The sequence below is a fragment of the Oreochromis aureus genome, linkage group 10 (assembly GCF_013358895.1).
Source record: "Oreochromis aureus strain Israel breed Guangdong linkage group 10, ZZ_aureus, whole genome shotgun sequence".
NCBI classification, from domain to species: domain Eukaryota; kingdom Metazoa; phylum Chordata; class Actinopteri; order Cichliformes; family Cichlidae; genus Oreochromis; species Oreochromis aureus.
Window position 1 is genome coordinate 27,530,857 of NC_052951.1, and position 14,693 is coordinate 27,545,549.

The 14,693-nt window shown below is 40.7% G+C and overlaps 1 protein-coding gene across 1 annotated transcript; it reads left to right on the forward strand.

Annotated features, from left to right (window-relative positions):
• Window positions 1-1,021: 1,021 nt before the first annotated feature.
• LOC116326373 (adapter molecule crk-like) lies at window positions 1,022-14,532 on the forward strand. The gene is made up of 3 exons (XM_031747618.2): window positions 1,022-1,520; window positions 4,808-5,415; window positions 9,709-14,532. Exons 1-3 carry the CDS (start codon window positions 1,301-1,303, stop codon window positions 9,841-9,843), a joined length of 963 nt encoding a protein of 320 aa, XP_031603478.1. The 5' UTR covers window positions 1,022-1,300; the 3' UTR covers window positions 9,844-14,532.
• Window positions 14,533-14,693: the final 161 nt, after the last annotated feature.

A 14,693-nucleotide genomic window follows, 5' to 3' on the forward strand; every position in this document is an offset into this window, starting at 1 on the left:
CATATTTGGGACACTTACATGTTTCAGATCATCAAACAAATTTTACTGATAGACAAAGATAACTTGAATTAATCCAAAAAAAGCTATGCAAACCTACCTGTCCCTATGTGAAAAAGTAATTTCCCCTAAACCTAATAACTGGTTGTGCCACCCTTCACCAAGAACTGCTTTTGTAACCTCCTGGATGAGTCATTGATGCGCTCTTGGAGTCATTTTGATATGTTGGCCACTCCTGGGAAGATTCACCACTGTTCCACGTTTTCTCCATTTGTGGATAATGGCTCTCAGTGTGTTTCGCTGGAGTCCCAAAGCCTTGGAAATGGATTTGTAACCCTTTCTAAATTGGTGATGTCCCTAACTTTGTCAGACAGGTTCTGTTTAAGTCAAGTCTTTATTCAATAGATGTGGCAGTAATCAGGCCTGGGTGTAGGTGGTAAAACTGACCGAGGTTAATTCATTATTTAATTTGTGATTTAAAATACGGGAAGAAATTAAGCATCAGATTAACTAACCTGAGAAAAAGGCTAATGAGATTTAAGATCTTTATTAACATTTTGTTTTCCTTCTTATAGAGGCATACTTATTTGGTGCAAGTCAATTCAAGGACGGTATTAATATATAAACTAAAGTTTATATTAAGTTTATTTTGATCTCTTAAAGAATGCTAAAAAAAAAAACATCAACAAACAAACCCAAAATCTGTATTTTACGATTTTCACAATGTCAACGCTTTTTAACTTCTGTGGTGCGTTTGTTGTTTCAACATAAACTTACGGTGAGCGACGCTTGGCTTCCAGTCATGTCAAGGATTTAAATTTTGGAAATTTGTAAGCTAAGACAAAGACGACATAATCAGTAAAAAACAAAAGCAAACTAATATAAACAGAAGGCATCCGCATTAAATGTAGCCGTAATTTAAACGGAGGTGAAAGATCGTTTGGTAGATTTCCAATCTTTTAATGGGCGTGAACGCACCGCTTCCCATTGACCGGGCATCCCTTCCGGTAGATGAGGTCAACTTTTCCCTAGATCCGCCATTTCAGCCTTGGAGTTTCTTGTTGCACGATAGTTATGATTTTTTTAGTTATTTTAAACAACAAAAAGTAGGTCATTTGGATTTGTGGTGCAGCATTCGTTCCGCCGAAATAAACCCCTTGATATTACGCTTAGACGTTTCGAAAATCGTGCCGTTGTGACGTTTTTCCAGCGGGAGTGTTAGTCAACCAAAGTTTTTGTATGAGTTGCGGATAGGGAGAGGCGAAGGGGAAAGGCCTCAAGCCTTGGACGGGATTTCACAGCCATGGCTGGTAATTTTGATGCCGAAGACCGTGCAAGCTGGTATTGGGGGAGACTGAGCCGCCAGGAGGCGGTTTCTCTTTTACAGGGACAGAGACATGGTGTTTTCCTCGTGAGGGACTCGATAACCATCCCCGGAGACTACGTGCTCTCCGTGTCGGAGAACTCCAGAGTGTCCCATTATATCATCAACAGTATCAGCAACAACCGACAATCTGGATCAGGTAACGTTGGTCTACTTCTCAATTTAACTGAACTTGACCCTCTTCGTATTCCCTTGGCTCTAACATAAGGAGTACTTTCATTTTAAACCTGCTTTGCTAGGATTTAGCTCACTCGCTCTTCAAGCAACGCCAGACTCCCTTTAGGAATTGTCCAATTTATCAAGACAGTAGTAGATCCACAAATATATCCTGGCTTTACCAAATAAATTTACAATCTTTTCGTGTTTTGGAGGCTTCCTTTTTAAGTCGGCGTATTCGTAATAACAAAAATCACCACTCTGTTCAACAAAACGTTATACATGTGGTTTACACAGCTCGCTACCGCCCACTCGATCCCCAAGCTACGCCAGACTCCCCTTAGGAATTGTCCAATTTAAAAGATCTGAGTAACTCCACAAGCACTCAAATCTTACCATTAGAGATTTACACATTTTTTTTATTTTAGTGTTTTTGAAGCTCAGTTTTAAAATCATTTTTCATATAATAATGAAATCTTAGATGCAAAACAAAACTTTGTAGGTATGCTGTACACAACTCTTTCCGCAAGCCACGCCAGACTACCTTTAGGAATTGTCCTATTTAACAAGATTTCACTAAATCCAAAATGTTTTCCCTTATTTACCCTATAAATCTACAGCTTTCTGGGTTTTAAAGCTTTTTTTAAAAGTCGGTATGTATGTAATAAATCTCCACTATTTACCCCGCCCACAAACTCCTCAAGCAACATTGAACTCCTTTCAGGAATTGTCTAATTAACATTACTTCCCTAAAGCCACTAACATATACGTACAGTAACATGTAGGTTTATAACTTTCCGTGATTATTAAAGCTGTCTTTTAAAAATGGTATATAGTTTTACTAAGTTCTGTGAGCCAGTGTTGCTTTTAACTGAAAAATGAAGGTGAGTAGTTTTATTGAATCTAATCCCCATGTGTGATTGATGGAAGCTTCTTTAAAGGATAACAAACAACCACATTTTAGTCATTCAGCCACTGTTTTTGTTAAGGGTAATATATTTTTTGGCGGTGTTTTGTCCCCGTTTAGCAGCAGGACTACCCTTCAGCAGGTAAAGAGGTAAGGTGAGCTGGTGTGAGCTACTGTTATTACTGCTGTTACTGCTGCTGCTGCTGCTGCTGCTGCAGGGGTTGAATGAACTGGGGAAGTTCCGCTGTCACAACGGGGGATGACTGGTCAGATTGGCGCTTCAGGAATGTCTGTGATCAGGCCCTATTGCACACACACGCACGCACACCCCTACTTGCAGGTTTTGCCGTTGTGCTTGAGGCCCTTAATGGCTCTTGCGCAATCCTTGTCGTTTCTGAACTTCCCTGTGTCTTGTTTCCCAGTAGTAAATCAGGGGATGGCCTCATAGACGGTAAAAGAGACTGTACGCAAAATGATTCACCTCATAGTCGTCACATTTATTTTGAAATTACAAACAAGTGCTTAATTCAGCTGTGGTGCTGTTTGAGTCAGGACAGTTGAACTCAAAGTGACACGGTGTCATAATTGAGTCATTCCTAAAACCACGTCCTGCAGAAACTTGCTCTGCTGCTCTTCTCTTCTGTCGTTTATCTGGCTGTACCAAGCCCTCGTGGAAATTAGTAAATCAGTGAGAAGTAGGCTAGATACTGTTTGCCTTTATTGATGCATTGTCAATTTTATTATGCCTCAAAAATCAATCTGCTCAGGTCGGATCTGTCAGCTAGTTACATGACAAATTCTCCCATAGGCACCAACAGTACAAGCACAGTGGACAGCTCCACTTCAGTGGGTGTTTCTCTAACGCCACCAAGTTTGTACTTGTGTGCTTGCTCAGTACACTATTTGGCAAATGTACTTGGGAATTCAGACTTCTGAGGATGTGCAGGGAAGGGCACGGGACAGTCATTCTGCAGTTACGATCACAATACAGTAGGGCTGCCACGATTAGTCGACTAGTCACGATTACGTCGACTATTAAAATCGTCGACGACTAATTTAATAGTCGACGCGTCGTTTGAAGCTTTGTAAGATCCCAAAAGACGCAGGAGTAAGTAGTAGGATTTAAGAGTGTAATGACGGACTGAAACAGAAGATGGCAGCACTGCATGTACAAGGATGCCAGCTGCCGTTAAACCCCGAAGAAGAAGAAGCTGTGTCCCAGAATTCATAGCGCGGACCTGCTCAGTTTTCAACAATGGCGGCAGCTAGTTAGTTTTAATATCACTCTTATTATTCTTTCTGGGTCACAAAATAAACGTTTAACATATTTTCAGGCGAGAATATAGCTGTGTAAACCTCAAATATCTGCTCAGTTTATCAAGACATCACATATTTTCAAAAGTGCTCCGACGTTTTCGGAGACGTCTGTTACCCACCAGCTCGATAGCTAGCTGGGGTTGACGGCTCACTAGAGCCGGTGAGAACACCGGACTCCCGGCAAATCGTTTTCAAACCCACCACCGTCTTTCGCTACTCAGGTTAAACATGATATATAAGTCACTTAAATAACTTAAAAATGATATTGTTTGGCTTTTTTTTAGTATTTTATTTGTTCCTGAGTAAATCGGGTTGGCTGAGATTAAAGTTAGTTTTTACACAGCTGAATAAACGTCAAGCAGACAACTGATTATCAGAAGTGTGAGATGCTCGAGAATATACTCCGGTGTCCTGTTATATTTTAGATAGCAAGGAGCAGACGGCTGAGTTTTTTAAACTCCACCAAACAAACTACAAATGTCATTAAAATTTAATAAACTATCATCTTGTCTTTAATTTTAGTTAGCACATACCTTAAACACTTAAAGCTGTAAGTTAATGATAGTTATTTAAGAGCAGATGCATGCTGGTGAAATAAGCTGTACGTTTTACATCCAATGGATGCATGATCTGATTAGTCGACTAATCGCAAAAATAATCAGTGACTAGTCGACTATCAAAATAATCGTTTGTGGCAGCCCTACAATACAGTATGATCACTATAAATGTTGCCTGTCGATCTAAAGGAACCTACCTGCCTTTGGTCTTATTCATATCCGTTATTAGTTGTCTTCTAATATCAAGAGATCTATATAACGGCTTATTAAGTTATATTAGGTAACATTGATCACATGACTTTTTGCACACTTTCATTTTCTCTTTCACTAAAAATAGGTATGTGTGCACAGCTTAAGGTGTTTATTAAACAAAAAACAAACAGGCTAGGTGGCAAAATTATTATTTTTTTTATTATGAAATAGGGATTTGTCCTGGTTCCTCTAATTTTTTATTTTAGCAAGCTAATAAAGTCTCATTTCTTCCACCAGGATTGGCTCCTTCTCGGTTTCGGATTGGGGATCAGGAGTTTGATGGGCTGTCGGCTCTGCTGGAATTCTATAAGATCCACTACCTGGACACCACAACGCTCATAGAGCCTGTGAACAGAGCCAGGCAGTCAGGCCTCATCAGCCCCCCCGCTGTCGGACCTCCCCAACAGACCGAGGAAGGCGAATATGTCCGAGCACTGTTTGACTTCCCTGGCAACGACTATGAGGACCTCCCCTTCCGCAGGGGGGACGTCTTGCGCGTGCTGGAGAAACCAGAGGAGCAGTGGTGGCACGCCAAGAACCAGGAGGGCCGAGTTGGGATGATCCCCGTGCCTTATGTGGAAAGGTACCGACCCTCTTCGCCCACTGCAGCCAGTCTTAGTCCGGTCCCCGCAACAGGGACCGGACAAAGCGGGCATGTTGGCGGGGTAGCGGGCAGCACAGATGGAACAGGTTCTCCTCAGGCCACCGCTCTGGGGGAACCAGGCCCGTATGCTCAGCCTGTGGTCAACACTCAGCTCCCAAACCTACAGAACGGGCCGGTCTATGCACGGGCAATTCAGAAGCGGGTGCCCAACGCCTACGACAAGACGGCGCTGGCTCTGGAGGTACTAATCTTATCACCAGTTACTTTCCTCTTGTTTATTGTGACTCACTTTCCCTCCCCTTATTTTCCACTTTCAAAAGGGTCCGAGCCGAGGCGGCGTAGATTGTCCCGATTCTTATAATGGCTTACTCATGCATGTGAGCACACACACTGTGTCTTTACAAATGCAGGCTGACAGCGAGCATGAGGACATTCAGAGTAGAGACATAGATCCTTTACAGTGGCCTCTCTTCATGCACACACTGCAGCCCATTGGGTTAATGTGAAAGTTGCATTGAACATTCATTACCACTGAGGTCCAGTGGAGCACAACGCTTTTAAGTTGCTTTGTGGTGATGTATTGAATAGTACATTCTACAGTAATCTGGACTCAGTGTCTCCACATTGCACACGTTTGCTGTTTGACCAACTAAATTTTTAGCTTTTCCATTGATTTATTTGCAGCTCTGATATCAGGGTTGGGTGATTTGCTCCATAGTCCAGTCATCCTGTTATCCCTGTGTTGGATTGCTAATTGTCAACAGCATCCGTGCTAGGCGGCAGAGGTTATCCACCCTCCATAATGCACTGTGTTTGGCCCAAACGTGCTTATTTACCTTACACGTATAGGTGTACAGGGCTCGCAAAATTTCAAAATCTCTGGTAGCCCTTCGGGCAGGCACTCTTCAGTTTTGGTAGCCCAAAATAAATTTAAGTAGCCCGAATAAAAAAGAGAGCAATTTTTTAATGTTTCCTTTACAATATTATACATTAAAGTATAATATTGTAACGGAAACAAAAATTAATCAGAAAATTGTTAAAATACAAATCACAACAACTGTATAAAAATTACAATCATCAACTCAAATACTTGTTTCTAATTGAACAGGAATTTCTATGAACTTGCAAGAACTGTGTAGAACATGAATCAGTCTGTGTCAGATCCTGAATCTGAAATTTCCACTGAAGTCAATGGTAAGGGGTGAGTGGAACCAAGATCGAGGCCATTTGCTTTTTGAAGTTTGCAAAAACTGCTAAATTTGGCCAATGGTGGTTCACTCTTTGCAACATAGTACGCTTTTGAAAGATTTTTCAGGACTTCTTCTTGTGCTTGGTTTACTTTTAGTATGTTTTTTGCAATTGCTGTTTGTTCTGGGAAAGATATTGCAGACTGGGCAATAATGCATTTCTTGTGTTTCTCATGGGTTCTGATGGGGTCTTTCTTAAAATTACTGGTCCCAGTTACAAAGGCGCTTGTCGACTCAAATGAAATGAAACTCACGACACACCCGGCAGAACATGATGTTATTTAGCTCGTCATATTCCAGCCACAGAAATTCTTTTGTCCATGAAACCAAAAAAGCTGAGCTTTCTTTTTGCCTCATAGTCTGATTTGTCATAACTTTTCCGTTTTGTGGTAGGCTTTTCTTTGGCTGCCCCTTCTTCACCCTGACCTGTCTTATTTGGCTCAGCAGAACTAAAATACCGGCGTAAATCCTGCTGCTTTTACACATGTACTTACATAACGGTCAGCGATTCTCTGCGCAATCAACCTCTCACATGTTTAAGCTTGCTGTGGGAGATTTCACTTGTCGCGTTTGAATAGTAAGCTAATGAGTGATAAGACGATGTCAGAGGAATTGGTGCGCAATTAATCGTCACTCACCAATCAGTGCTGCCGCTCTCTACACACTGTTCGCAAAGTGAAAGTGAAAGCAAAAAACAAGCGCAAATTCAAACGCGATTTCAATATGTCGTATATTGACAGTGGCTCATCGATGCCAATAACATACTTACTCAGCTACATTTGCGAAAGAAAATGCAAAAGCATTGACACATATTTTTCCTTCCTATGATAGCCCGACGGGCAGGGCTGAGAATGATTTTGGTAGCCCGACTGGAAAAATCGCTAGCCCCGGGACGTCGGGCTAGCGATTTTGCGAGCCCTGGTGTACTGTATGGTCCAGTTTGGGTTGTTTTCTTATGTAATAGTTCTCATCTGTCTCTCACACACAGCTGAGTTTTTTACTGACAAATATGCCCGGTGGGCAAAGGTAAAGGAGTCTGGAGAGCATCTCCAGCTTAAATGAGTCCAGCAGTCAGAAATATCCTGCTGTTTTCTCATTTCCACGATGATGGATGGTGTTCCTGCACCCTGCACACACATCGCTTTCAGAGCATCGCAAAAGGTGTGAACCTGTGTGTGCACGCTCAGACACGTCTGTGTTGGAAATGGTCATTATATATGGAGATGCAACGTGAAACTGTAGTGAAGCACATTGCCGTGCATGCCGACCATAATCGGCGTCATCCATCGACGCAACCGTAGTTGATGTGCTCCATTGAGCTGTAGCAGGGGGTTACAATCTGATTACATTAGCCTGTGATTTGAAATAGGAACAGTTTATTCAGTTTAATGAAATTACAGCTAGTTAAACAGCAATACTGTGACCGCCGGACAGTAAAAGTATTTCCAGCATATCTTTTTATATGCAGGAGAAAAGATGTGAAGCTTCTGAGGAGTGATTCTGATTTATAGCACGAAGCGGCAAGAATGTGACAGTAAAGTGCAAACTGCTCTGGCCAGAAACAACAACCCACCACAGCGAGCATGATGCCAGCGGATGCCAATCCAAATGCTGTGATGACATGATAACGTCCTTTAATCTAAGGCAGGGCCAGTAACAGGATTTTAATTTCATTACGATTGTTTCCAGCAATTATTGAACAAAAAAACAAAAAAACAGGGATTTAAAATAATGAATATTTCTACATTTATTTTCTTTATGATGCTTCTGATTTTTTGTTTGCGTGTGGTATTAAATCAGGCATGCCTTTCGGCTTTGCAGCGCTGCGTTTTCAGTCGTTTGTAAACTCGCTCGCTGCCTAAATGAGATTCAGCCGAGATGATACAGACCTACTATATATAGGAGGTAACACTCACACGTTTTCTGTAAGTAAAACCTGAGGAAGGTTTATTAAGAGCTACCTCTGTTTCCGGATCACTGAGGATCTCTCCCTCTGTCTGTGTTTGGCGGCTTGTGGCCGTTGGTAGTTTGCTTTGATTTGCTGTGCAGGTTTCCCGAGGCGTGCAAGCTCATTCCCACCCAGGCCTCTGTTCTCTGACGATTTCCCTCGAGACTCTGGCTTTATGGTGAAAAACACTCATTAGTCTGGACCCAAAACTCCTCAGTGGGTGACTTTGTGTCCCTCACCACCCAAACGAAAGATCTTCTCTGTGTCCTCATTACTCTGACAGCAATATGAAAGGTTTAGTGTTACACTTTAAACTGGGAAGTTCACAGGATGGAATAAGCAGTGTACGAATTTACTTTCTACAAGGAGTAAATAAGTAATTTGTGAGTGTTTAAAAGGTAAAAACTTACATGTTTGTTAACAGCCCCAACACTGGCTGGAACTTATTTAACGTAAAAAAAATTAACAGTAATGATACGTAGTTCCAAAAGAAAGAAAAAAGACAGCTAAAGTAAATTAAATCTGCTTAGCGCATCCAGTCTTTAGATGAACTGCTGTCAGCAGAGCCCCCTGTTTAAAATCCACTGTTTATTTGACTCTCCTTGGTAAGGACAGAAGCCACTGCAGTGTTTGAATTATCACAAGTGGAAGATGGTGTGAGGTAAAGCAGATGAGATGGCATTACACTGTTTTATAAATGTCTGCTGTTGTTTAAGTGGTTGGCACAAATTTTGCAGGCAGTGTCCAAATATAGACTATTTGTGCATTTAATAAAGACTGAAGCAGGATTATTGGGGTGATACTAATTTCTAAGGAGTAAAAAAAAAAACTTTTATCAGTGTATCAGCTGATATTGAATTATCTTTCATAGTATTTTGAAGGCACATTCACCCAAATGTATATCTAATTTATGAAAAATGTGAATTGCTTCTGGTGTCCTCATTTCCAGCTTGTGTGTCCACTAAAATGACCTGCATAGGATAAATATGTCACTCACGCTAGGAAGGAAAAATTTAGCCAAACATGAACACAGCATCTCGTTGAGTAAATGAAGCGGCTCAAACTGGCCGGATCTGATTATCAGATGAAAGCTGACGAACGTGGAACTCCTGTAATTTGGCCTGTATGGTTTCTCTGCTCTGCAGCTGTAAAATGAAGATGGGTCAATCAATTTCACATCAATGCATTTCTTTCTGCAGGCTTTGATAGAAATCAGACACTGAGCTTGTATTGATAACTTTGACTTGCATGTGTCACAGTTTATTTAGAGCGTGAAGAGGAAGTGTAAGGATTGCAGAATATGCCTGACTTTGCTTTTTTTTTTTTTTTTATTTAACAGGTGGGGGACACCGTAAAAGTGACCAAGATCAACGTGAACGGCCAATGGGAGGGTGAATGCAAAGGCAAACGAGGCCACTTTCCTTTCACCCACGTTCGGTTGTTGGAACAGTACTATCCAGACGACGAGAGCTGAGAAGCGCAGGCGCTCCCGTCACCTCCAGCACATCCCCTCGCTTTCAGTTTCGTCATGCTGGAATAGAAGAAGATTTCTGCAAGCACACAGTATATGAAACTCTGAGCTAAACTGGTCAGTGTTTCCTACCCACCCCGACATATGATGTGTTGGCTGATCTTGCCTAATGTCTTTTTGATGAACCCCAGTCATATAAAGAGTTTACCCTGTGGTCGGACTGATATCGGTTTGCCTGCATTGTCAAACATCACTGCTGGCTTGCCCTTCATCTGCAGACACACTGAAGTACATGGCAGCATGTATTGATTCACCCAGGATGACACTGGAAGGTCCGTTAATGGTTTGATGAGAAAGGCGTGTATTTAACCCTTTTGAGGTGACCAAGAAACAAACAAGTCAAGAACTTGCTAAACTTTTTTGTATAATCATAGTTTAAAAGATATGAGAACAGTAGGATTTTGCTTTAGCGTGCTTACACACCTAAAGTTTTCACTCTGGTTGGAGGAAACATGGGGTTTTTATCTTGACCAAAACCTGCAGTCGTACTCGGGTGCATTTTTTCCAGTTTAAAGTAACTAATATTTAATTTTTAAACAAATCCAAAAGTTAAACCACTGTTTAAATACATGTGATCAGATAAACTGTCACAGTAATGTCCTGATCAATCTTTGTTGATATAATATCAGGCCCAGCCAATAACCTTAACACATTTCTTTATTAGACTAGCTAATGATGACGTCTGCCTATAACCACAGCTGTTACTGTCAAGTCCACATCTTTTTAACACCAAGCCCCCAAAGTCCACTAATGTGAGGTTTTTGTCTTTTTGAGCAGTTATTAAGATGTTTGTTGTGGATTAAAAGTTATCCAGACTCGTGTGTTGTTTGCACATGATCAAAACTTGCTTGAGCAAGGACGTATCTTCACTCTGGTGGACTTTTGCTCTGTGTACTTGGAGTAGATTTGTGTAAACTGGAAATGTCAGAGCCAAAATACAGGTATCAACACCCCCCCCCCGCCGCCGTTCAGAGGGCGTTGATGCTACACGAGTGTATTGATTCTGAGCATGTTGATCAAAAACAGCTAAACCTGTTAATACCTCCCATTTAACAGAGGTATTACATAGAAATTGTATTAAAGACGGCACAGGTGACCGATATCAGTCTAACCCTGGTTTACATGCTTCCATCCCAGTATTGAACTCATCACATCACACTGCAGAGTCATCCCCCTCCTCCTCCTCCTCTTTCCCGTTCTATCCGTGCATCTCCAGCCACTACCTTTCACTGACACCTGCAGGAGGGAAATGGAGATAAAACGGGAGATAAAACACTGCGGCTCTCACAGATTTGTGTGTCTGTGAGAGATTTTTTTGTTTGCTTGTGCTAGACTGTGAACCTCGGAGTGAAACCAACAAAGACTTTACCTGATGACTGTCTTGTGGAGAAGACGGCGTCACCACTTTACCACACCCTACACTACAAACCAAGTCCTCTTTTTTTTGTTGTTGTTGTTGTACAAAAAGTGGAAAATAATATTATAGAATTAACTCTATATACATGCACACCTTACATGCTAAATACTGTAATTTCCCCTCTTTATGCTGATTTTCTCTTACTTTTTATGGCCAGAGAGTGTACACCTTTTTTATTTTTCTCTTAAGACGCAGAAATGCGAAAGAACAAAACGAGCACCCTGTCACAGAGGAAGGAACAATCCCGTGAGGCTGCTTTATTAAAGGATGCAAGGAGAAAGGTTGAGGGATTTTATTTTTGTCCTCCTGGTGGGCTGATACGACAGTCATTCGGAGACGCTTTTAAGATAAAATCCACCACTTTAAAAAAAAAAAGTATTACTGCTAAAGTGGACATGTTTTTTCATGTCGTTTCTCGTGCCATAAGGGTGCCATGGATGGCATTTGCTGTAACTTTGTTTGTCATGTTGAGCACACAAAGCTTTTATGAACATTCACAGTCCTGCTGGCACCGTGACATTATAAATAGAAACCTGAAACTCATCTGTTACTCAAGGACACGTTTGTTCTCAGAAACGAGGAGAGGAATCAGCAACTTGGGATTATTATTTTTATTTTTTTTTATTTTGTCGTTAGTACAGACTTGACAATGGTTGTGAAATGTGGTGAGTGGCATTGAGACTGATAAAACACTGTGTGTGTGTGTGAGGGAGGGGAAAAAGTCTTAAATTGGGGGTGTGATTGGGTGCTCCCTGTATTTTTACCAGGTCAGAAACTCATTTATCATCTTTGTCAGGATGCATTCAAAGATTGAATTGCTGGCAGTGCTTAACTGAAACAGGAACCCCTGCTGCACATAGATTTGTTTTGTTTTGTTTTTTTCAGTCACGAGGGAGGGTCCGCATCCTCCGCGGACCTGCCTTATATTTGTTCTTGGAAAAGATGAGAAGTTAAATTGGGAAGTGACTGGCTTGAAGTTGAAGTCTCGAGGACACACCCAGAATTGCATGTTATATTTCTGGTTCTCCAGAATTAAGAAGTTCAGACCTGCCCTGGAGCGAAATCGATAAATGATGCCTACGTGTCCCTCCTGTGGTTATTAGGGGACTGAGGATGAGAAGATGTTCAACTCACACCTTGCAACCCAAAACCACATGTTGGTGTTTTGTTTCATAGTACAGATCTGCGGTTCTCAAACTGTGTGGGAGGGGAAAAAGTTCACATCCCACAGTTTCAATTTGTCAGTAATGTGGAAGAGTTGTCCCAAAATGAATTTTTATCTCAATGGAGATGGTCCAATGCCACTAACAGACTCTCTAAAATGCACACACAAGTATTTTTCACCTTGTTGCCCACACCTGTGCAGTTTGAGAACCACTTATGTCGACCCCAGTGTTAGCGACGCCTGCCTTCTCTCAGGTATTATGGAACTAAACTCGCCACGTCCCGTCTAAAAGCATCTAAAAACAGACATGTGCAGATGTTCCAGTGTAAGGGTAGAGTGCTCGGTGCGGATACAGTAACTGTTATACTTTGACCTGTGAATGAGCCTCTTCCTACATAACTGCATTCCCCCAGGAGGTAACTGCCCCCTACTGTCCAAATGTGTACAGTAGGGGGGGGCAAAAGAAATGCTTAAAAAAGAAAGAAACACTAACCTTAAATTAGGAGAAATAAGGGGACAGATCAGTCGAGTAATTGGAGGAAAACTGAGAACATTTGTCTGCTTTTTTTTTCCTTTTCCCTTTCACTCTTTTTTGTGTGTAAAATACCAGTAACTGCATGACAGCAGTAACTGTAAGCTAATTACTTGCATACCTATCTTAAAGGTTGTAACTGTGTGTCAGATTTTTAATATTTTTTTTTTCATTAGTTTAGTAGCTAGTAGCCAGAGAGGGTTTGTTTATTTCACTTTAGTTTTGAAAGCATTTAGTTAGTTTGGTTTTTCTTGGTTTCACTGGTAGTTTTAGTCATTAGTCTTTAACTGGCTGTCTTAATCTTTAATTTATTATTATACAGGGGTGCGGTTAATGTTGACAAATATGACCAAATATAGCAAAAATGAAATCTTCTCTATTTATGTTAGTTATTGTTTGCTTTATTTTTTTCTTATTTTATTTCACACATTTTTTTTTTTTTTTAATAAGAAACCAAAAAAGAAAAAAAAAACTTTCACCACTTCCTTCTGCACAGGTGGGTGTGGTTGGGCAGAAAGGAAAAAGTAGTGCCCTACATGAAGCTTCTCACAACAAAGTAGTTGGGGATTTATTTGTTTTCTTTTCTTTTCTGTGTGTGTGTGTTTAACAAATGATTGATTCTTGGAAGGAGACATCGCTGATGTGCTTTTCATACGAATTTCTGTGCGCTTTGAGCTTCACATGGCGAGTCCAGTTTAGTTTATGTTCAAGAGAAGGCAGATGTCTCCAAAACACGATGCTGATAAACGGCCAACTGCAAGAAGGTGAATCAGAACTTTAAAAATACCTGTAATAAATCTATAATAATGATGCAATCAGAGGTCCTTAAAGTGCTTTAAAGGATCGCAGCTGTGTGTTGGTGGGGAGGTTGGACACAATTTCCAAACACATTTAAGAGTGCAGAAGCTGTGTTGAGTTTACATTGTGTGTAATTTTCCTTCATATTTCTTTTGTTGAGACTCAGATTTATGGAAAATATTTTTGTACACCTGCATTAATGTCATGTTTTATAACCGTATACAGTATGTACAGCCCCGTTTGTGCTGCATTAATAAATCCATGCAATATTTCCACATCCCAAAGGAGACATTTTTGAGTGCTTTGTGTGGAGCGTGACATAAATGAAACCTGCTGCTGCTGTCCTGGTGATTTTAGGGGGAAATTGAAAGCTTCTTTTAAAAACAAATATAAAATCTGGTGTGAAATGGTCATTTTTATTTTTCGAAAGGTCGTTTGTGATTTCTTTTCTGGTTTACTGCTGATGTTTGGGGGTGTTCACCTCACTGTTACTCAGCTCTGCCACACCAGTTAAAGACCGATCACCTACAAACATGCACCGTATCTAGTCGTGATACGTTTTTCAGAACAAGCAAAATTTGTATTTCTTTTCAGGAGATTGTACAATGAGTCAAAATCTTTTATTTTGAAGTTAAAATTAGCTTTTTATTTTCGGTAGCATGTAATCTGTCAATGTATCCTAGTCAATAAATATATACCTAATTGTCAGGGTGCACTTTATCAGTGTGTGACCTTATTCCATTTATCTACATTCAGGGTTTTTAAATGCTAAGTTAACTGTATGCACATTTTACAGAAAAGGTTTGGAAAAAATTTTATGTTAATTATTTTTTTGTTTTGTTGTTTATGGGCTAAAAAGAAAAAAGTTAATTAAACCAACA